The 21,870-nt window shown below is 43.6% G+C and overlaps 1 protein-coding gene across 1 annotated transcript in view; it reads right to left on the bottom strand.

Moving 5' to 3' along the window:
- LOC105693178 (discoidin domain-containing receptor 2) overlaps positions 1-21,870 on the bottom strand; it is a 114,016-nt gene that overhangs the window by 5,150 nt on the left and 86,996 nt on the right. The window contains exons 5-14 of the mRNA XM_025747200.2: positions 21,153-21,300; positions 18,434-18,613; positions 11,087-11,226; positions 10,766-10,979; positions 9,455-9,631; positions 9,166-9,359; positions 5,044-5,185; positions 3,455-3,612; positions 1,459-1,769; positions 788-979 (exon numbers count right to left, since the gene is read on the bottom strand). Coding sequence (XP_025602985.2) covers positions 788-979; positions 1,459-1,769; positions 3,455-3,612; positions 5,044-5,185; positions 9,166-9,359; positions 9,455-9,631; positions 10,766-10,979; positions 11,087-11,226; positions 18,434-18,613; positions 21,153-21,300 — 1,856 coding nt within the window. The remainder of the gene's footprint in view (positions 1-787; positions 980-1,458; positions 1,770-3,454; positions 3,613-5,043; positions 5,186-9,165; positions 9,360-9,454; positions 9,632-10,765; positions 10,980-11,086; positions 11,227-18,433; positions 18,614-21,152; positions 21,301-21,870) is intronic.

Raw genomic sequence — 21,870 nt, 5'->3', positions numbered from 1 at the left:
GAGTTTTTTTTTCTCAATTCCTGGATCGTTCCTCGTTCGTATTTTCAGAAACGTTCCACTTCAGATACCGGAACAAATGAGCTCGATGATAAATAAGTAAAAAAAAAAAGACCAAGAGATCACAATTAGCATAATTTGCGATCAGAATTTCAACGAAAGCGGTGGGAGAAAGAATTATATAAATGTATAATATACATACGATTTAATGTTATTCAAGCTTTATAATTTCCATTGTTTAAAAACGCGGTTGCACGCGCGAATCTCATTCGCGAAGGGGAGGGGAAAGAGATCGTGGAAAGATTTCCAAATTTCGGCCAATTTTACACCAGAAAAGTTATTCAAGACGTGGTTAGAAAAAAAGGGATTAGAATACAGATAAAAAAGCGGATAAAGTCATAACTATAATTCTCAACTATCTACTCGAGATGAATTTAAACGGATTAGAATATTTCTTTTTATTTTTTATTTTTTTTTTTTCTGTTGAGGATTTAATTGGGTTATTATGCACACGAGACGGGCGAGAGCGTATTTCAGATGATCTGAAATTTGATTGTGGATAATAATGAGAAAATAAGAGATGGAAAAAAGTTAAGCGTATAATCTCCCGATTTGTTTCACAGACGACTCGGAGTTCCGAACTCGATATTCCGCCGCCAGTCCGTCGCGATTCTCGAATTTATAGATTCCAGACGTTACTTCGTAGACGATATCGTCTCAGGATTAAATAATAAATAAGCCCCTGCAGCAGAAGCGGCCGCGGCACAATTAGCTCGAAAATTGGATTTACCTCAACGTTTTGGCCGTGTGTACCGTGGAGGTCTCGGCTATATGGCTTTGCAGGTATTGATTGAGATCTCCGAACTCCCCGTATTCGAGGACTATGCACATCGGGTCATCCTCGAGGCTCGCGCCGAGCAATCGCGCCACGTTCCAATCGGAAAGTCTGGCCAATCTTTTCGCCTCTTCTTGAAATTCTATCCTGTAACGTGACAAACGATATCCCTTCACGTTATTCCAAGGGTCTACGAGAGAGAGAGAGAGAGAGAGAAAAAAAAACCGAACAACTCCCAGCGCTCCTACGGTGTGAAATTCTATTTTGATCGTTTATCGAGCTTTGTGTTTTTCCGGATTCGATCAAAGTTCCGTATATATGTATATATATATAAATACATACGTAGGTATGAATAGGTGGAGTAGGTGTAGTAGATGGAATCTATAATCGGGTGGGCAGTTCTCGCTCGGTGTTTGATAAGAATTTTACGTAAGCCGATCACGCGTTGAGCCTTGCTTATACGTGTATATATACTCGGGAGTACCTTACATGGAATTTCCTGGGCGGGAAAGTAGGTTACAGGGAAAAGGATATAACCGTTGAATCGCGTTACCTGAATTTCTGCGATCAACTGTTTAAGGGTATAAGATTTATATTACGTACCGTCGCCGCTCTCGTATACGGACCTTAGAGTTTCCGAGGAGCCCGGTCGGAGGGATTTCACGACGACAAGGTCGCTACCGGTGTTCCTGAAGACCTCGTCGTACCCCGGGAATCTGTCGACCTCGCACAGGTGAATTTCACCGAAGCTACCGTTACCGAGATTCTCAACGATGCTTAACCTCTCGCGAGGAAAATCAAAGATCCCGGTGTCCTCGTCTTCCTCTTCGGTTAGCATGTCCTCCGGACTGTAGCTCGTCATGCTACTCGACGCTTTGGCGCTTGCTGGCGGAGGCGTACTCGGCGTTGGCGAAGGCGGGAGAGGCGGAAGAGGACTCTGAAAACAACCCGAGGAACATCCCCTCATCAATTCAGCCCGGGGGTAAACTTCGTTACTCTCACGGGCTAAAAACTGAAAAGCTCCGACGACCCTCGAAAAAATTAAAAAAAAAAAAAAACAAATTCGCCGATCAAACCTCTTCGGACGTATCGGAATGGGGGATTAGAAAAAAAAAAAAGAATATATTTTCTGAAACGATCAACGAGTGAGCGAAACATAAAACCCTTTGAAAATCAACGCGAGAATGCAGAGTGCGGAACGTCGACGTTTCTGGTGCAGCGGTTCAGTTTCAGGTATACGCGGAGGATTTTCATTGACAAGTCTAAAAAAAGAAGATATGATATAACAGCGTAAACTAGAGGTAGAGGTACCTTCGCGGTCGGATGTGGGTTGGAAATGGCTGAAGAAAAAAAAAGAATAAAAGAAAAAAAAGGATGTACGCCATCGCGGTATATGTACAACTTTTAATAGCGCTGTGAAGAGCAGCTGGATGTGGTTTTGAGTTTTCTGCTTTACCACCCAAGGGCAGTTGGGCGTGCGGTTGGTTTCATTTCCGCTGAATCCCGGTCGATTGTACGAAAATCCAGATTTTGCGGTTTAAGGGCAAACCTGATATTATTTAACCAGTCAAGACCGTCTCACGAAACGGAATTAATTAGCAGTAACCCAACATTATTTAGCGTTCCATAAACTCCCGACAGTTCTGTGTGTGAAGACGTACGGATATACCGCGATAGCGTCGACTGGAATGCTCTATCCGGACATAGGACGTGGCGTATTATTTCGAAACAAAAATTATCTACCACCTGACATTAAGTCAGACGTGTGTATGAAACGTCCTACGAAGGCATCTGTACGCGGTATGTTCAGATTCGCCAATAGAGAAATTTGTCCTCTTGAATCTATTTCTCTAGAGCGGCAATGAGTTATCGCGGCTGATGGAATGTTTCGGGGTTTACGTGTGAAAAATCATTTTCATCACAGAATTTCGAATCAAATGAAAGTAACCAGAGAAAAAAAAAATAGAATGGAATGAAAATGGAAATTATTGAAAAATTGACCAAATTTTAGAATTTTCTTGCTCCCCTGAAATTAGAATAATTTTGATGTCCGTTGCCGGGTTGCAGACTCTGTCTGGGTATGCATACGTAATACTCCGAACTCATCCACCCTAATTTTCCCTCTTACAATCCAGAATGCCGCGCGTGAGTTGGACGAACCCGAAGGGGGATACCAAGTGCGCAACTTTGTACTTTTGCGAATTGTTTTCGTTTATTATTTCTTTTTTTTTTTGTTTCCGCTCTTTTCTGGCCCTTGGAATATACGCTCGCTCTACACGTGGTCTTCCGGAATGAGGAAAACGAAAAGAGGAAACATCTCTCAAAAAATAAGTATGTAAACTTTGTCGGAAGTTCCATTCGAGCGGGTGAAAAGTGCAGAATTTTTTACCCGGGGGGATGGAAATTTAGTTGCCGTTCCTTGTTTTGGGTATACGCAAGTTGAGTTAGTTTTTTAAAACACGGCGAGTCAACCCTCCCGCCCCCGCTGCCCCCGCGACATGGTGAAGCAGAAGAGACGAACAAAAACCACAAAAAAAATAAATAAATAAATAAAATAGAAATTTGGGCAGTCATCGGACTTGGGCGAGGTTTGGACTCGAGTTTGGACGAAGTCGGACTTACCTTGCATATCTCCGTGCTGGCGTAGTATTTCTCCGGAGGTGGTGGTATGGGGGGTGGATTCGACTGATATTCCTCCACCGGTGGTATTGGTCTTGTGATATTAATGGCGGAGTTCAGCAGCAGCGGGATTACGGGCTGCTGCAACTCCGTGGGTCCTTCTGCAATGTGTAGTCCGACATTCATACGCGTAGAATTTATGGAAAATAAAATTTCGCAGCCCTCGCTGTGTACGTGAAATATTTCGCACCTCTTTCGGAAGGTTAATGAAGAGAGAAGAGAAAAAAACATTACAAATGAAAAAAAGCTGGCGTCAAAAGTTCAAGTTTTTTTTTTTTTTTTTTTAACAAGTTTCACGAATTCATGGTCGGTAAATTTTACGTCGATGTTGCGATTACCATTTTCCGACGTCAGAGATTCGGAATGATTCGGACGTCGAAAAAAGGGGCTAGTTATCTCGGTTGAGCCTGTGAGAAAAAATATTGGCATCTTTGAGGAATATGTCTAGACTCGGTGAGCTGAGAAAAATAAAATCACCATCACCGGCGCGCGGCTACAATTTTAGCCTCGAGAGGAGAGGGGGAGAAAAATAATTAAATGCTCAGACATCGCGTGAATACCAAAATCCTGGAATGAAAAACGTGGGTGGAAAAAAAAAAAAATAAAATAACATCCCTTGCCAAAGAAATTATCTATCGCACCTCGGACATTTTATCTTCTCGTAGCCTCCGATTATCAGCACGGTTCTTTGGCGTTCGGTTTTACATTTTTTGAGCATTTAATTAAAATAATTTACCACATCAAACCTCAAAGTACCTCGATTTGGCGATGATTTTTTTCAAAAATTCTCCCACTCTACATTTCATTGATGATTTTTTGGAATAGGCGATAATCATAAAACCGATAAAAATATCTCCTCGGGTTCGTCGAAACAAAAATCGCGCAAATAAAAACTGTGGAATTCATCAATCATTAATTAATTCGTCGTTATTATTTTCACCTAATTTTTTCGCATCGGGAATAGCTAATCGCGATTCCCCTCCATAATATGTACTCGTGTGTATATGCATACCTCGACCGCGATATTATTTCCGGATGTAGATATGTAGATCTACACACATACGTAGATATAGTTCCCGGTAATACACGGGGAACGATTTTTCCATCGGTGCTTACCGAAAACGAGGCAACGTATTTTCTGGTCGGGAATAAGATAAGTTTAGCTCTCGTATCTACAGTCTCGTTGTGTCTCCTGTCTCCTCTGAGATACAGCCATTGTGCGTTTTCTGAAGAGATCAACCAACGAGTGGCGTACACCGGACGTCACACTTTTCCCGTTAAGCTTTGTTGTTCGAAAACGAGTGAACCTATTCACGTTCGTTCGAATCGTGAAATTGAATTCCCCAGAGAGAATTCCGACCGCTGCAGCGATTTTTATAAGAATAAACGCGATGAGAAAGACCAGAAAAAAAAAAAAAAACACGAGGAAATAATTTTCACCGCACAGAAATGGATTTCGAACGCCGATTTTTCAAACTAACGAAACGATCAATTCAGATCCATACGTATAATAACGATAATCAAATACCAACCTGGATTGTAATCTGTACAGTTATTTCGAGATTGCTGGGAACTATTCGTGTAGATGGTCGGGTGGTACTGCGGAGGAAGCGGAGGACAGATCGGACCCTTGTCTTCCGTAGTTTCCGCCTGTTGAGCGTCCTCCACTGAAATCTGAACAAAAGGAAGCGCGTTACGACCACCCATACTAATTTCTCATATCGCTCCACTCCAAGGAACCAAACCACCGAGAAAAAATTGATCAAACATCTCGAGCTAATGCGAATGAAAAAATCTAATCAGCTGATCACATCGATAGCGTGAAAGAAGTAGAAAAATTTAAGATCCGTGGTTCGGATCGTTTGTAATACCACTACGGATTAAAAATTTCATTTGAAAATATTTTTCCATTTCCGGTTATTCGCGGAGGTGGATATAAAACGATTAGATTGTTTTTTTTTTGTTTTCCTCATCTTTTTTCTTCTCCTTCTTTTTATCTCTCAAGTGTACCCGGGCCCCGTTAGCTCCGCGGGGCTCTTCACATTGAATTCGTTATGCTCGTTTGCTCCTACCAAATGCGGCATAAAATCCAGAACAGCTATAAAAGTTCGTTTATTGGTCGACACTAAGGGCGATCGTTGAGGGTAAATAGGAACGGTGGTACGCGACGGAGGAGGAGGAGAAAGTGAAAGAGATTCGACTGCTCTTTTATCTGAGAACATTTTGTCTCGTACACCTCTGTACACACAAAGTCCGCGGAGTTGTTTCTCCGGCGCATAAGTGAAAAAACGATTAAGCTCTAGACTCGCAAAGTCCGCACCGCGGGTGCCGATGTGTGTGGGTGTGTGTGTGTTCCGCGTAGCGTTTGCCTCGATAATCAACCACCACGCTCGCCTCTTATGAGGAAATTAACATTTTTATAACAAACAATTTGTGAGTTACAACCAACGATAAGACTCGACGACGACGACGACGACGCGGTTGTACCTACGATAAGTACACGTGGCTATGCAACACCCACACGAATGGTACGTACGTATGTACCTACCGCTCGTATCAACCTTATCCTTTTCTCTTTTCAAGAACGTTGGAAAGCTCGCGAGTCAGCTCATGATATTACTACACACCCATTGATTTTTGTGTGTAGCTTCGTCGCCCGCGACGCGACAACCGGGGGATGAAAACGATGCGAAGTAGGGGGGGGCTGGGGTGGAGGTGGAGGTGGTGTTAATTTCCGTTTAGGGCGCGTTAGCGGGTCGGGGGGGGGGGGGGGGGAGGGCGACGGTTTTAGAGGGACGCCGAGATGCTGCAGCCCGTTAAGATAAGATAACCACTTAGCCATCAGGATTCTACACGGGTCTGCACGTACCCCTCTCCCTCCACTTCGCCCTTCGGCTCCCCGGATTCCCCTCCCTCGCCCCACTCGCAGCCTCCAGAACTCTTCATGGTCGGGTCTCTTCCTTCTCTTCATGGTTGTTGGCAAAGTCGTATCTTTCGGAAGCGAATGCTAACCGCAATAGAATTGAACGTTCGAGATTAAAGTTTGCGCACGCTCGCAGGATATTTCGGATTATACATACGTTATGATATAAATATGTATACGTACATGTTACCAACGTGTAACGTGCGAAATACACACGCGCGCACACGTGTTCGAATATACGTATGTATGTGTGTGGTGGAGATGTAGAACATCTACAGGTATGTGTAGACGTGGGTATGTTACGTGAATATATTCATGTAGTTATATCTACTATACGCGGTAAACCGACGTGTGCTTAAACAAATCTGCACGTTATGTTTACACACGCGATCAGGAGTCGGAGGAGCGGATGTACGGGCGTGTGCGCGTGTGAATATTTCTACCTGTACAGATACGAATACAGGTGTACCAGCGGTATATAGGTACACATGTACGAATCGCATATGATACGATAGTACGTGCGAATATTACGCGGAACTCCGATACAACCGATATAATGTCTGCCGTATAGGGCACGCGCGGATATAGGAGTCCTCTGTGTAAATTAGGTTAAACGAAACGTATACATATTCTATGCATATTTTACGCGGCTCTTGCGTGGAACGTTTATACGATACGAATTGGTAGTTCGATTCCGTTCGCTTTATATTTACACTTATCGCAGAACCGCATCGGCATCGGGGACGCGCGAAAATTTCCCCGCCTCACAACAGATTTCCTTTCCTTTCTCCTACCTCGATCGTTTTCTCTTTTTTTTTTCGTTCCGATTCTACGATTACACGTTTTACAAAATCATACCCCCACACACGCGCGTGTGGAAAGCTTCGCTTTTTTTTGATTCCGGAAGTTTACCGGGCCGCGTTTCATTCGGCTGTGTGCAGAACGTAGGAAATAGAAGAGAAGGAGAGAAGGAGAATAAATGAATGAGAATAACGAAAAACTTGGAGAAGAGAAAAGGAGAAAAAAAAAATAAATAACCAAAGAAATTACGCATTCAACCCGAACGGATGCGGATGAATCTACGAAAGCTTGGCGCGCGGGAGTCTGAAAGAGGGAATCGCACCGCGAGAATATGATGAAGCAACGTTTCATTTTCACCGGGTGGAAAATTTTATTTTTTATTTTATTACTTTTTTTATTTTTTTTTTTTTCTGCTTCTCCTACAATTGCGGAACTCAACCCGCTATGCTCTGATTACCTACCTCGCGATGCTTGGCCCGTATTATCTCTTTAACTCTCCCGCTTCCGTACACGTGAAATTTCGCGGAAGATTGCAGGTTGCGGGGTCGGAAGTCGAAACGTGTGAATTGGTTTCTGGGTCATGACCACTTGCGCGAAATTTTCATCGGGAGTGACCACGTAGCCGCTGTCACGTCCGTTGCACGCTGTACTCGTTATATGCGTACGAACGGCGATTTCGAAGAAACGATTAAGGATACGTATTCGATCGAATTAATGTTCACCCCCTTTTTGCAACGAACTGCCGATACACCGCGTCGCCATTTGCCGAGAAGAAAGAAAAAAAAGAGAAGAAGAATCGAGCCGTCTTCTTCGGGACTGCGGTAGTTAATTGGATTTGTATTCGAGAACTTTCAGATCTGATCGGATCTGATTATCTTCGAAAATGAGATAAGGATGGGTGTCGCGTGGAATCGGATATCTGATCGGATTCTAAGGAGGATTTTACTGCCGATGAAGAAAAAAACGCGGACGTTTCGTCTTTAAAACGGTAGCTTACACCAGCTTTAGGGGTAGACGTCAAACTAAACTATGCCCATGTTCCATGTTGCTTGTCAGAAGGGAAAAGGAGCGGGAGGAACGTAGAATTTACTTGTAGATGGGGTATGGTGCGGCTGTAGTAAGACAGGCGAAACGGGGTAGCAGGTGGTTAATGCGCCCGGGAGTAAAACTATGAGACAGGAGAATGGAAAGACGGAAGCGAAAGTAGAGAGACGGAGAGAGAGAGAGAGGGGGGGAAAGTAGCTGGTCGGAAGACGAAACGGAGAGGAAAAAGAGAAAAAAAAAAGTCAAGTGGAAACCCAATGAGTGATGGCGATAGCGCGGGTCGTTCGTGACACTATAGATGCCTTCGTCGTCTCGAACGTTTCTCTCGCCAGACTCGACTGGTACCTACCGTTCTTCCTTCGAGGATTTTACGAAGCTTTATTTTCCCTTGAAATTTTTATTTTCACTATTTTTTATTTTTAACCGTCTCACTGGCAGCGGCACACCGTCCCCGATGGTAGGTACTACTACTTCGGTACTAATTAAGTGAAGTCACCCCGGGTTCGCGAAACCCGATAAAAAGTTTTAAAACAGGAATAATATTGCATTGAATGGTGCTTATCAAGGTCGTCGGTGGCGGAAATTTTCACTCCTTTAACGTTACGTGGAGAAAAGTGAGAGAGAAAATTGACGAAGTTGTCCGAGCGGGGAAACTCGAGCCTATGTTCCCTGCGAGGGATGTAATTTATAAGATGTTCGGAAAGGGGAGACAAGAGTGAAAATTTCTGTAGAACAAAAAAAGAATATCCTGCTGCGAGGATCTGACGTATTCACATTTAATTGTTACCAACATCCAATTAAGTTCAACTTTCGGTTTTGGTCCTCAATTCTGGAGCTAAAAATTTTCGCGATAACGAATCGGAATCAATCCGGCAGCTTCACTCACCTTCAATTCCGCTGGTGGTAACTGTTGTTCATTTTGGTCGTAAAACGTCGCCGGCGAAAGGGTGGCCTTCAGTCTTTGGTTACGATAAAATATGAAGGTAATAGCTGCCAGCAGCATCACGATTACGGTGGTCAGTATACCGATGACCAAGCCGATCAACTGGCGCGATTCCGGTTCCTTGCTCTTGTCCGGAACTGGAGGGACAAAAGAAAGACGTGTAATCGAATAGTTTTTGAGTAAAAAAAAACCAAACGAATCGATTGAGGAATCGCTTCGACTCCGGACTCACAAATGTTATTGTCGTTTCTCGTGGCGTCGTTGTTGTTGAAAGTAGCTTTGACTTCGTCCCTCTGAAGTGGACCCTCGTTATTCTGATACGGACTACCGGTACCACCGGGCACAATGGTGCTTCTGTTCCTCCCCATCTCGACGATATCCTCGTCGGTGTTGTTCCATTCGGAAATCACTGCGAAAGCGACAATGAAAAAGAAGACGATAATAAACAGATGGAAAAGAAATTCATCACTCCGCCGCAGCAGCTTCCCAACTACCATGAGCTTTCTCTCATCTCGTATCCCCCGCGAAGTTCGGACGAATCAATCCCGATATTTCACGCAACCCACACAACCTGTTCTCGGTATATGAGGGTACGAACATAGGTTTTCACGTCCGAAACATGCTGCGAAAAGGTTTCCAAGCCCATCGAATGTTTTGGCAGGTGGAAGTGCCTCGAAGGTTGGCAGTTTGTTAGGTGCGCGGTGTTCGTGATACGCGCGCGCGCTCGTGTCCGTGTGTGTGTGTGCGCGGGTGCGGGGGTGCGGGGGTGCGGGGGTGGGTGGTAGAGATCGTGTATCGTTTTGGTGAACCCTTGGTCGGGTGTATCGGAATCTAGTGTTTTCTTATCGATGATGCGGTTCACTGGAGCATTTGAGCGCCGAGGGTTTTCTACGTTATAACCTTGTGAATTTCCCTGGTTTGGGGTGAAAGCCAAGAGGCACACTCTGCCGGCGACAGTCACCTCATACAACCGGTAAAAAGCTAACCGTTAAGAGTCCCCGGAATGATTAATGGTGTCTCCCTCGCCGCCAGTCAACGAGTCAACTTTTATACATTACACACGTATAACCGAGAGAAAAAGAAAAGAAGAACATCCAGAAAACTTTTACGAATCGATAGCAAAGAAAAAAAAGGGAACAAAAAATAGCGAATGGTTATCGTTAACTGAATTACACGTCTATAACGATTACAAATTAGTTCGATTGAGTCGTAGATTCGGCGATCGACATAATAACGTATAAAATACGATACACTCGAACCGTTTCGAACAATCTTTGTTAAACTCACTTCTATTCAACGGCATCGATATCGGTTCAATGGAAATCGGTGGGGGAGAAACTCCGTATTGTTGAAAGTTATTCGGATTCATTAAACATCGGGGAGAGGGGCGGGGAATTGAAAAAAAAAAAAAAAGGAATCGTACGTGGGAATGCGATTAAATTTTTGAATTCCCCTTTCCGCCGATCGTTAGCTCGGGACGTGAGAGACACGTATCGGCGCTAAAAAATGGACAATGAAAGTAGCACTCAAACTCAAGACTCACCTGAGTCAAAAACCACTTCGCTAAGCATGATCCATCGGGCGGAAAAATAAAGTTGAAGTTTCAAGTACCGTCCGGCACGTGAGTGGAGTTTGATGGTGACATCCCTCGCTTGCTCGAGAACGAGATCCGGCATGTAAGAAAAGTGGACCGGTTCGCCGTTGAAATTATTTCCAGATCCAGCGCCGCTCAGATACACCTTAGCGTGGGAAAACACCTGCGGAACGAATGAGAAATTGGGGGAATCAAAATATCCGTACGCCCCTTCTCCTCGGTTTCGAATGAACCACGCGTCGCATCGAGGGCATGTTCGGACGTAATCACCTGTACATCCTTGGTGAAGAGGTTGTTCGTGTGAAGATGCATGGCGGTGAAATTTCTAGCGTAATCGAATTCGAATGTGATTTCGACGGGTCTCCCGATCATGTTGGGCGTGTCGTTTCTCCATCCGACCCATTCGTAACCTTTAAGCAGAAGAAGCAATAAAAAAAAAATTTCAAACATATCGTCTACCGCATGAATTGGTTTAATTAGAAATAAGAAGCACTTCCGCGCGACTTACGAGTTATATAGCTGGTAACGTAACCCAGAAGTAAAAAGAGAGAAGAGAAAAGAGAAGGAGAGAGAATACAAAAAAAAAAATACTTCTCTCCCGGCCTCTTAAAAGTTTTACTTTCACCGTTATTACGTGACCTCTGAACCGGAATGAAATATTGTACGTATAGGTATATACGGCATGGAACGATTCGCGATCAAATTGTTATTCCAATACGTCGTTCGGATAAGTTATAAAGGTGAAGTTGGGTATTAATGTATAACCAGCGGTAGCGATCGTGTGATTAAAATTGAACTAAAGTACCCCAGCTCCGCCGATGATATATAATAGAAGAAAAAAAATTCATACAAAAAAAAAATAACATAAAATAATAACGGATAGCAGCTGTTTTACTCGATAAGTAATTTGAAATAAATCTACTCCTACTTATATATATCTCTCTTATCCAGACGATGTCAATACGGATATGTGTACGTATATGCACCGGTACATCCGGTGCATGACTGTGTGTGTGTGTGTGTGTGTACGGGGTGGCGGGAGTGTGTGTACCATATCGAAGATAAATAAAAGAATCTAAAGATATACAGTCTGGCGTTATTGCAAGACATTTGCCATTAGAACTATCCGGTGTCCCGGTAAGTGTCTGCGGATGGAAAATGGCTGCAGGTGATATACTTTTCGCATCTAGGTCATCATCGATTTCGACGAGCCGGGCCATCCTCTGGCTATGAAAATACGTACGTACGTATACCTCTACGTACACACACACACACATACGCACACCTGTACGAGATAGCTAATATTTCGGTTCCACTTTTTCGCCGTTTTTACCCCCCCGAACGTTTTAACCCCGCGCGGATCATATCGTCCGGGTGTCTCGCGCTGCCGGGAATGAAGTCCTTCAGGATCAGGACGCGAGTACCCCGTGTCCGTAGATGCACACGTATATAGTAGGGAAGAATTTTCAGAGATTCAATATTCCTTCCATCCCTCGAGCGTATATGTTCTTATCCACCTATACCTACGTTGTACGTATGTACGCGAAGCAGATACGTTTGACAAACAGGTGGTAAACCAAAGCAACCTTCACCCTCTCCATCCGACTCGAGGGTTCGTCCTCTAGAACGACCGCGCCGTGCACCTATAGCCTCCCATCCCTCCCTCTCCCTCTCCCTCTTCCTCTCCCGCTTACCGTCTGACAATGAATATAAACCCCTTCTTGCATATCAGCCGGTCTTCGTTCCAGCTACCGAACAATATCTCTCTACTGTCCTGACCTATCAGTTTTCGTACATAGGTATATGTACGGGTATATACATATAATGTATTCATAGTGCACACCACCCGCAATATCGTCCCTCCCGTAAATAGTTTCCAGTTTTGGGTTTGCCTCTCGGAATGCCTTACTCCACGTCGCGTGAAGGGTCTCCTTTAAATCAACCCCTCCGGCGTTTACCATCCCCGGGAATATTCACCCTTCATACCGCTCAAGGTCAGATCACAAATTTGACATTAGCGACGTTTACCGTAAACCATAAATTTTTATAGATCGCGTGAATCACGGCGGGAACATTTTCCGATCCGCAGGGAGTCCCGAATTTCGACGATTCAAGGCGTGAAATTGAAGGGTGTTGGTTTCGGATGCTTTTCGAGGACGTCATAGTTTGGCCTGTCCGCGTTATCACCGATTCTTCGGTAGAAAACCGTTATTTTCAAATCGTTGAAAAACGGCTGGACATATCGAGGGCGTTCGTCTAATTTTATCGACTACTTCGCCGTCACCGGTGGTGACCGGAACAACGATTGAATTAATTAAACGTCGATGTTTTTTTTTTCATCGTCCGTCGGTGTGACTTCCCTTACATTCTGTCAGCATATTCTCTATCGGTATATTCGTATGATCACCACGGACATATTTTGCTACTCATGTTAAGGTCGAAATCCTATTGTTTACCGCTGACGTATCGACAAGCCGATCAATCAGTCGACTCGATGGGGATGAATTTTCGCCTCGTGTCTGTGAAAAAAAAAAGTAATATAGATAAAACGCGACAACCGATACACCCGAGTCAAGTGAATTTCCCCGAGATACGCGAATGCGTGGAAATAATCTATCTTCTAATTTTTCATTATCCTCAATCGGAGGGCTACGTGTAATTGACGCGCGAAGAGGAGCATCTGCTACGGAGATTCGGTCGTTGAAATTCTCCCCCCCCCCCCCCGCCCCTTCGGAATTAGCACTTGGCGGTCGCGGATCGAAGGCGCGAATCGATCCCCTATCTCTTTTGCTCCGAGGCTACGCCGTTCGTGTAGTATTCGCGCGTTGGGTACGGGCGAATACCTATCGGCGCTTAATCGCTTTATTTCAAGCAAAGTTGAGCTCTCAACTCCCGGCTCGTTCGTTCGTTTGGGCCAGGCGACGTAGCCGGAGCTGTGCGAGGATCGGGAGGGAATGGGGGGGGAATGGGGGGGGGGGGGAGGGAGAAGGAGATGAGAATTGCAGGGCATTTTAGCGCGGGTACGGCGCGGCGTAAAGCAGGCTGCCCTGTGCCCAGCAAATGGAAAAGTTTGGCAATTTCGTTTGACGAGAACCAAAAGCGTGAGCGCGGGCGCGCGCGCGAGCAGCGTTCGTTTTAAGGAATAAAGGGGGATGAGAAGGTTCGCGAGAGAGAATTTTCAATAATGCATTTTACAACCAGCTCGTTGTACCTTTTTTTTTTTCCGACATACCGTTTTTTTCCCTTTTTTCGTTTCAGTTAAACGCCTTGTATTGTGTAACGCACACGGACTCCGGAATATGCCCGGTTGTTGTACACGTAGATCGCGTGTACACGGGGGAGGTTTGAATACCGATTCAAGGGGTTGAACGCCCGCTGCAATTTACAAACTTTTACTCGATAGCGGATCGAGCTTTATAAATTCATCTGTATCAAAGATGTCTGAAACACGTGGTTGGAAAATTTTCAAAACGAAAAAAAGGTAAAATGAAAAAACTCACGCCAAATTCGTTGAAGAGGAAATGAGAAGATATGGCGATACGATGATGACGAATATTCCATCGGCGATGCAATCCGCGTAAGTTCGAACAATGCACTTTGGTAAATTCGTCTGATGTGTCCGCAACGAATATTATTAGTAGGCTCGCTATGTAGTGAAACTGGTTTATAGATCGGTGTATTTCTCCACAAATGGAGTATACCCGCGGTGGTTTTGTGTGCATTCAATAATTACCCCGTAAACCTGGATTAACGGTAACAGCATCAACGCTATGCTGATTGTTGGTTTGATTTAGCTATCTGTAACATTCGTCGAATGACCAACTGACTCGCTCGCTCGCTGGTCAAGCCGTTGCGGTGGTTTCCCTTCAATTAGAAGGTTAATTATACGTACATCTGCGTGTCTGCAAATACCTACTCCGTAACAAAGTGATGTGGGTTTTGTGCGGTGAATTCCATTCCTGTGTATTTATTAATGAAATAGGTGAAATTAATTCTCCTACGGCGGTCGAAGGACTCACCGCCGAGAGTTCAAGGGGGGCGGGGGCGGGGGGCGGGGGAGGGGAGAACGGGGTGGATAGGAGGGGACGGTATCACCGCGACCGGAGAATAAGTTACAGTTTCCGCGTCTCGAACGGTAAGGTTTTAGTTCGGTTAGATTGAAAGGTAAAAATGTAAAATTACGCATACACGTAATAGAAAGACATAAATTTGTAGAGAACGGGTAAACAGCAGCCCGTTCAAAGTACCTCCACGGCCTAGCTTGCGGTTCAATATAAATGTAAATCCGAACAGATTCAAATGTAGCAAAGCCTTCCGTCGCCCCCATCCCTCCTTTATCCTGAAGGAACACTCGCGCTATGGTCCCGCTCCTCCTTGTCTCAAAACCGACCAGCGGTCCAAACCTCGGTTTCCTGCCTTTTACATAAATGTATACATAGGTATCGTAGGTATAGTTACAAGTATGTATATGTATCCAGAGTAAATGTATATACATAGGTATCGCATATGTACACCCATAGTCATACGTATATGTGTCTAGGAGGTAGGCGTATAAATACACTGCAGCAGCAGGGTCAGTTGGCGTCTTTCTTTTTGCTTCTCCTTTAGCACGGTCCTCTTTTATCTTTTTACCATTCTTCGTCCTGCGGGGTAGAGCTTTGCCTGGGAGCTGAGAGACGGAGAGAGAGGTGATTGGAACGATTCCTTTATTCTATTCTCTACGTTTTTTTTTTTTTTTGTCTTCTCGTATTTTATCCCCAGTATCTTATCCCTGGATTTGACGAACGTCACGCGTCGAGGTTAAGAAGATATAGAAATATATAGATACGTGTACACAGCGTATGCGTGTGTGTGTGTGTAAGGACTTTTGGAATCACTATAGGTGAAAGAATAAAACCTGCAGATTCTGGAAAAACCAGTTATCCTCAGGGCCGATCTTTTCGGCTTTGTTCTCATGTAGCTTTACTATACAATACATCTATACCAACCCTATTCATACATATGTTCACATATATGTATAGAGACACACATATATGTATATAGAAACCCCCCCCTCACCCCCGTATGTATCCAGGCTGTGTACCGTGAAAACTCACCCCTTCCCCGGGTCCCGCCAAAGCTCTATGCGGGCGCCAATCTCAGCCCTTCGCGTAAATAGGGACTATATCTTAGGCACATGTATTCCAGAGATGTATATATGTAGTGTATATCTTATACCAACTCCGACGCACGGTATATATACCGGAATGTAGAAGGAACTGGCGTTACGAAAGGAAATAAAATACATGAGCCTTATGCATACCGAGTTTCGCACACGTTGCCGCCGTTGTTGCAATATATTGGCGACCATGGGAGTATGCAGAATCCCCAGGGAGTTTGGAATATACGTTTTATTTACTCTGTTCTATTTTTTCTAGTTTATTATTTTCTTTTATTTTTCTGTTTTTCTTTTTTTTTAGATCAATTTTTTTCTATTCTCCATTTTCTAGTTCCATTTCTTGTGTACGTGCAACAGCTGAAGACAAATTGATGTTTGGATTTACAGTAGGTACGGATGTTATTGCCGAGTTCGGAACGCGGTGAATAATATTAAATTTGTATACTTGTACCTATAAATCTGGATCGCATGTGTCAGAATGAAATTTACTTTATTTTATGAAAAAATTTCCATCCAGGATGTCGTAATTTTGGCCGAATAGGTCCACACAAATGTCCATCGGGTTCAATAATCTTTGTAGGAAATTCAAAATGGAACAAGAAAACCCAAAATCGGTTCATAGGTCTGTTTTATATCCAAGATCGAGACGGCGGCTATTTATTATTCCTTAATGAAATTCGCGGTCTCTAATAAGTTTGGAATAATTTTTTCACATTCCAACCCTGCGGTAAAACCTACTCCCTAAGTTTATTGAATTTAGGGAGAATCCCTTGGAAAAAAAAAATATAAATATATATAAATATAATGTGAAACAGACGAGGGCAAAAAAAAGGGAAAATGGGAAAAAGGAAAAATTATTAAACCAGAAGGTTCTTCAAGAATTTTGAATCTGTGAAATACACCGCTGACTTTAAACTGGCGGATCTTGTGTTACACGTATAACCATGTACATTATACACACCTACATTATATAACGAAACGAGGCAGTAGGGCGAGGTTTTAATTAGGTACCTACAACGCCGGCGTTATGTCGGGCAATCACTTTACTCGCACCCGTAGTGTAGACCTGCAGTAAAGTTGTTAAGACATTTTCAAGGCGCCTCGTACCCAGAGCGCGGCTTAAGGAACGATTAATGAAATTTCATCTCCCGCGAATTCGGAGCGGAAATTGCACCTCGTACTTTTACTTAAACGCACACGCCGTCTATACGCTTCATACTACATCTGGATACAATTTCGGCACGGGGGTTTTTACAGCGATGAGACGAGAGAAAGAGAAACGGAGAGAGAGAGAGCCGATAGGGATAGGGATTCACCCGGCGATAAAGGAATGAAGAAATGAAGAAGGAACGAAAGAAAGTGAGAATACGAATGAAGGGTGACAAAAGAAAAAAAAAACAAGAATCGAAGAAATTTTTCTAGTACGCAGCGATGTGTCCTCAATCTTAACGGTGGTTGGAACAGATTAAAAATTGATTCACGGACCGCGGTCGCTACGGGTAGACACAGTGAGAGGGACAATACCAACTGAAACTTGAGAGATGAATATCTCAGTTTCTGCAGGTTTTGACGCTAATTGGATCTTTTGTTCTACCTTCATTCCGTCGTTCCTATATATTACGGGGCGAGCAGGGGAGGGGGAGGGGGAGGGAGGAAGGGGGGGTGGCACACAGGAGGACTGAATGGACTCACCACTTCGGTCTCATCACCCGGCCAAGCACACAAGGCGCAGCTTTTACTCGTTTGCCTCTGCTGTGGGCTCGCACAAACCACCAATGCCAACGCTCCCGACGCAACCTTCTCAATTCTCCTCATCTCCGAACCAAAATCTTTAGCACATATCCATCCCGTACTCGGTTATCGCGAGGGACCGACAATCGTACCAGGTCGGACTATTTTCTCGTTACCCTCTCTACAGTGTTTCCCATTCGATCCAATAAAGATTCGACTCTGTCGACCCTTTTTTTTTCATCCGTGTATGATCTGATGTGTTTTTTATCTTCTTATGCCCGTAATTCTTATTAGCGACGATCTACTCGGAGTAGGTGAATTTTTAACGTCATTAGAATCCGAGAGTGACAAATTGTTCCTTTTCTCTTCGACCTCAGTTTAATCCAAAATTTTTGCGTTCGTCCCGACGTTTTTTGTCCGGGGAGATTTTTTTCTCTCCGTAACTTTAACTCGAGAGACAGAAGGACTCTTTTTTTATCCAATTCCTAGCCTCATTCATTAAAAGGCGTGTACACATACCCCTTAAAGTGGACATAAATTTCACCAGGGTCGACCGTTATCATCGTTACATAATCTTTTTTTTTTTTCTCTCTTTGCCTTCGGCCAATTCTCTAGAATAGTTTTTTTTTTTTTTTTTAAAAAACTAATTTTCTGCGGGATCACGACTCGACTGGTATACCTATGGTGTACATATATCCGATAGAAATAAACAACGTCCAGCAGCTTACCCTTGCCATTTCCACTGACGTCGAGGCGAAAGTTGTCCGCACCCTTACGGCCGTCAACCAGCTGCCCCAACCCCCTGGAGAGATGTCCGCCCTCCTCCCGCCCGTCGTATGTTCTGTCCGAAAGGTCCACCTCCGATCCTCTCTGAATTCCTTGGGGCATGGAATACGAGACGAGACCCTCTGATGACAGAAAAAAACCCGAAAAAAAAATAAACTAAATAAAAAAACAAGTCGTGAATGTTAACTAACTTCAACGGAGCTTATTATCATTCCTAACTTCCACTCGCAGTCCTGGGTGTGAACCTAATTTCAAAGAAACGGGAAGGAAGAATGTTAAAGTCCGACTCCAAATTTCGCCTCTTTGTGTCACGGCTGTTGTTCCGGGCATGCCGGAAAATGGTCATGAATTTTCAATTTGTATTCATACGAATGACGAGCAAAAAACAAAAATACAAATTGCATATCTTGTGGTAAAAAAAAAACCACCGAACAGGTGAAAAGAGAGACGTTTTTATGCGCTTGAAAGTTGTTTTTTTTTCAATTATTCTGGGGAAGAACAATAAGGGGTACTAATTGGAACGCGTTGTCTCTCCGACGATAAAGGTAAGGGTGAAAAAAAAAAAAGAAAAAATTTCATTTTTGTTTTCTATTTCTCGAAAGAAGAATAGAAGGAAATATTAAACTGCACCGCAAATTACCTGTCGAGTACAATTCGGATTTAAGAGAGCGAGGTTGTGATAAGGGTTTTGGATTTGAGTAGGTCCGTAGCTGGCCGAGTTTTGAAACACCGTTTCTTGACTGAAGTCGGTGACACTGGAGAATGTAATTCAAAATTAGAGTAAGAAAAAAAGAGAAGGAAAAAACTTCCCGTATAATTTTGTTTTATTTTTTTTTCATAATAGTCCGTCATTATCGTTATTTTCAAAAAAATTCTCCTCTTCACGCTTGAAAATCCGACTAGCTTGCACTCCGCAGAGTTAATTTCATCGTCGGGCCTTCCTACGAGAAGAGGACAACCGAAATGAAGGTAAAAAAAAAAAAAATGATATAAAGAAAAAAAAAAAAAAAAAAAACGGATAAAGGAAAATGGGCTTGAAAAAAAAGGAACGACGGGACGGAACTGTCCCGCAGAGAAATGCTGAAAAGAAAGTCTTTCGTAATAATTAACTTTCCCGGGATCATTGTTACGTACATGCACGCCGGTGCAGACCTCGTATAATTACACGCGAGTCTGTGTGTATGAAATTCGCACGTACAGACGGGGATACGTGTTTGTATATATATATACGTGTAAATTTTACACATCACCTACAAAATCCTTATACGGCGGAGCGTGCGAAGCCCTCCGGTAGTTGGATGTGCGGCGCGGCAGATGGCCGAGCACAATGTAGAGATATAGGCATAAAATATATCTATACAGCTATTTGGTTGGCCGTTTCGGATTGGATTAATGCAGACACAGCTGTGCTTTTGCCGCCGATCATAAATCCAAGTTAATCTCAGATAGAAACTTAGGGGGTGGGAGGATGCCACGGTCGCGGTTAAAGCGCGGGCTAGACGTCCGCTACGATCTCTCTTTTACCCTCTCGATCTTTCCGTTTCTATTTTCTCTTGGCGTGCTCCACAAGTTGGTACCTATATGCGCAAAAAAAAGAAAAAAAAACCACGAGAGAGAAAAAAAAAAAAAATTGGTAAAATGGAAAACTATGGCCACGGTCGGACGAGCAATGGATTGATGCTCACGTGCGGATGATTCGAATCGATGTAATCGGAAAAAAAGAAACGTTGCCAAAAAAGTGGGAGCTTTTGCTCGAAAAGCTCTGACTCTTTTTGCATCAAACGCCACGATAATCCATATCCACAAACCAAATTTTTTTGCCTCGTTACGAAAGGATTGCTCCGGCAATCCCAAATAGGAATTAATTGTGGATGAATTTTTTGTCAAACCCACGGATTTCATAGGGCCGATTACGCTGAATTTTTGAGAAGAAAAAAAAACAAAAAAAAAAAAAACTGAAACTGATGCGACCATTTTTTTTTCGGCAAGTCGCTACTTTGAAACCAAGCTTTTTGCCGGGTAATAAAGATTAATTTTTTTTCAGATTTTTACGATAAATGAAATTTTTGTCTCACGAGATTCGAACAGATTTGAACGCGACTGACGTTACAAAGTTCCATTAAATTCGAAATCGATAGAATGGGAGAAATTAACGAGCCTTTTGAATAATGTTCCTTCGAAAAGGCGAAAAAAAAAGTCGTGCATTCCTAGCTATTAAACTGTATATAAATATACATCGTGCGTGTCTGAAGTTGGTGGAGAAAATGGGGAATGCGCCCTATTGATATAACTTTATGTACCGCGGGTAGAGAGAGAGAGAGAGAGTAGCTCCGATGTATCGATTGAAAATTGAAATACCTTTTCATAGAAAGAAATTTCCTTCGCATAAATCTATCTGCACCCTATACATGCCTGTAGATACACCGACGGCAGTAAATACCAGGACAGCTTCCAGCGCGGCGGTGCCCACGTTGAGCGATATCTAAATCTCTATATAGATAGGGAGATTTAGCCCCCTTCGGTAAGGGTGATATTTGTTGCGTTTGGAGTTGCGAGGGGGGCAGGAGGTGGGGGAGTGGGGGAGGGCGAAAACCGACCCCGTAGAATAGGTATAGGTGGGCAGAAGAAGATAGGAAAATAGTGTCTTTAAATTTCACTTACCGAGCCAGGGACAACCGTAAAGTTCGACTCGCATGCAGACAATCCTCATGTGGGACGTATAAGGGATGAAACGTATCTTCGTCGCTATTATTGGTGGATCAAACGCCTGTTCTTTTTCCGTGTACGGATTGTTGTTACCGACGAGTAGCTGAAATCAAATTGATGGATCGGAGTGGTTAAATTGATCGATGCGTCTCTTTTGGCTGTCCTTTGAAAATTCGGGACGAAGACATTTCCTAAAATTACTCGAAAACTTCCTTTTTTTCCTTCTTGTTTTCCGTCAGGGTGAGCGCACGTGTTCGAATTTGGGAAAATAAGCGAGAAACAAAAAAACGGCGGGGCTATTATTTTAGTAACAAGGGAGCGTTATGGATTTAATAAGAGCCCGACCACGTAGAGACCTATAATTTTGGGAAAATATTTTTACTACAATTTATAGCCAGAGGGAGTTTTGGAGTTATTCCAAAACTCTGGAGGAGGCTTAGCCAGGTTTCTAATTTTCGAATCAGCTCGTTGCGCGGTCGAGAATGAGCCAGAGAGCAACGGAGAAGCCGGAGGGGTGATCCCTTATACCGAAAACCGTAATCGGGAGCGGTCACAAATCCTCTCCAACGCGAATTATTAAATACGTAAGGGATGATCCGTCAGGCGTCGTATTTGCACGGGAATATATATATATATATACGTAGATGTATCTACACACTCGGCCCTTACTCAG

Source organism: Athalia rosae, chromosome 3 (assembly GCF_917208135.1).
Source record: "Athalia rosae chromosome 3, iyAthRosa1.1, whole genome shotgun sequence".
NCBI classification, from domain to species: domain Eukaryota; kingdom Metazoa; phylum Arthropoda; class Insecta; order Hymenoptera; family Athaliidae; genus Athalia; species Athalia rosae.
Note: the sequence above shows the minus strand (reverse complement) of the source record. Positions and strands in the feature narration are given on the sequence as shown.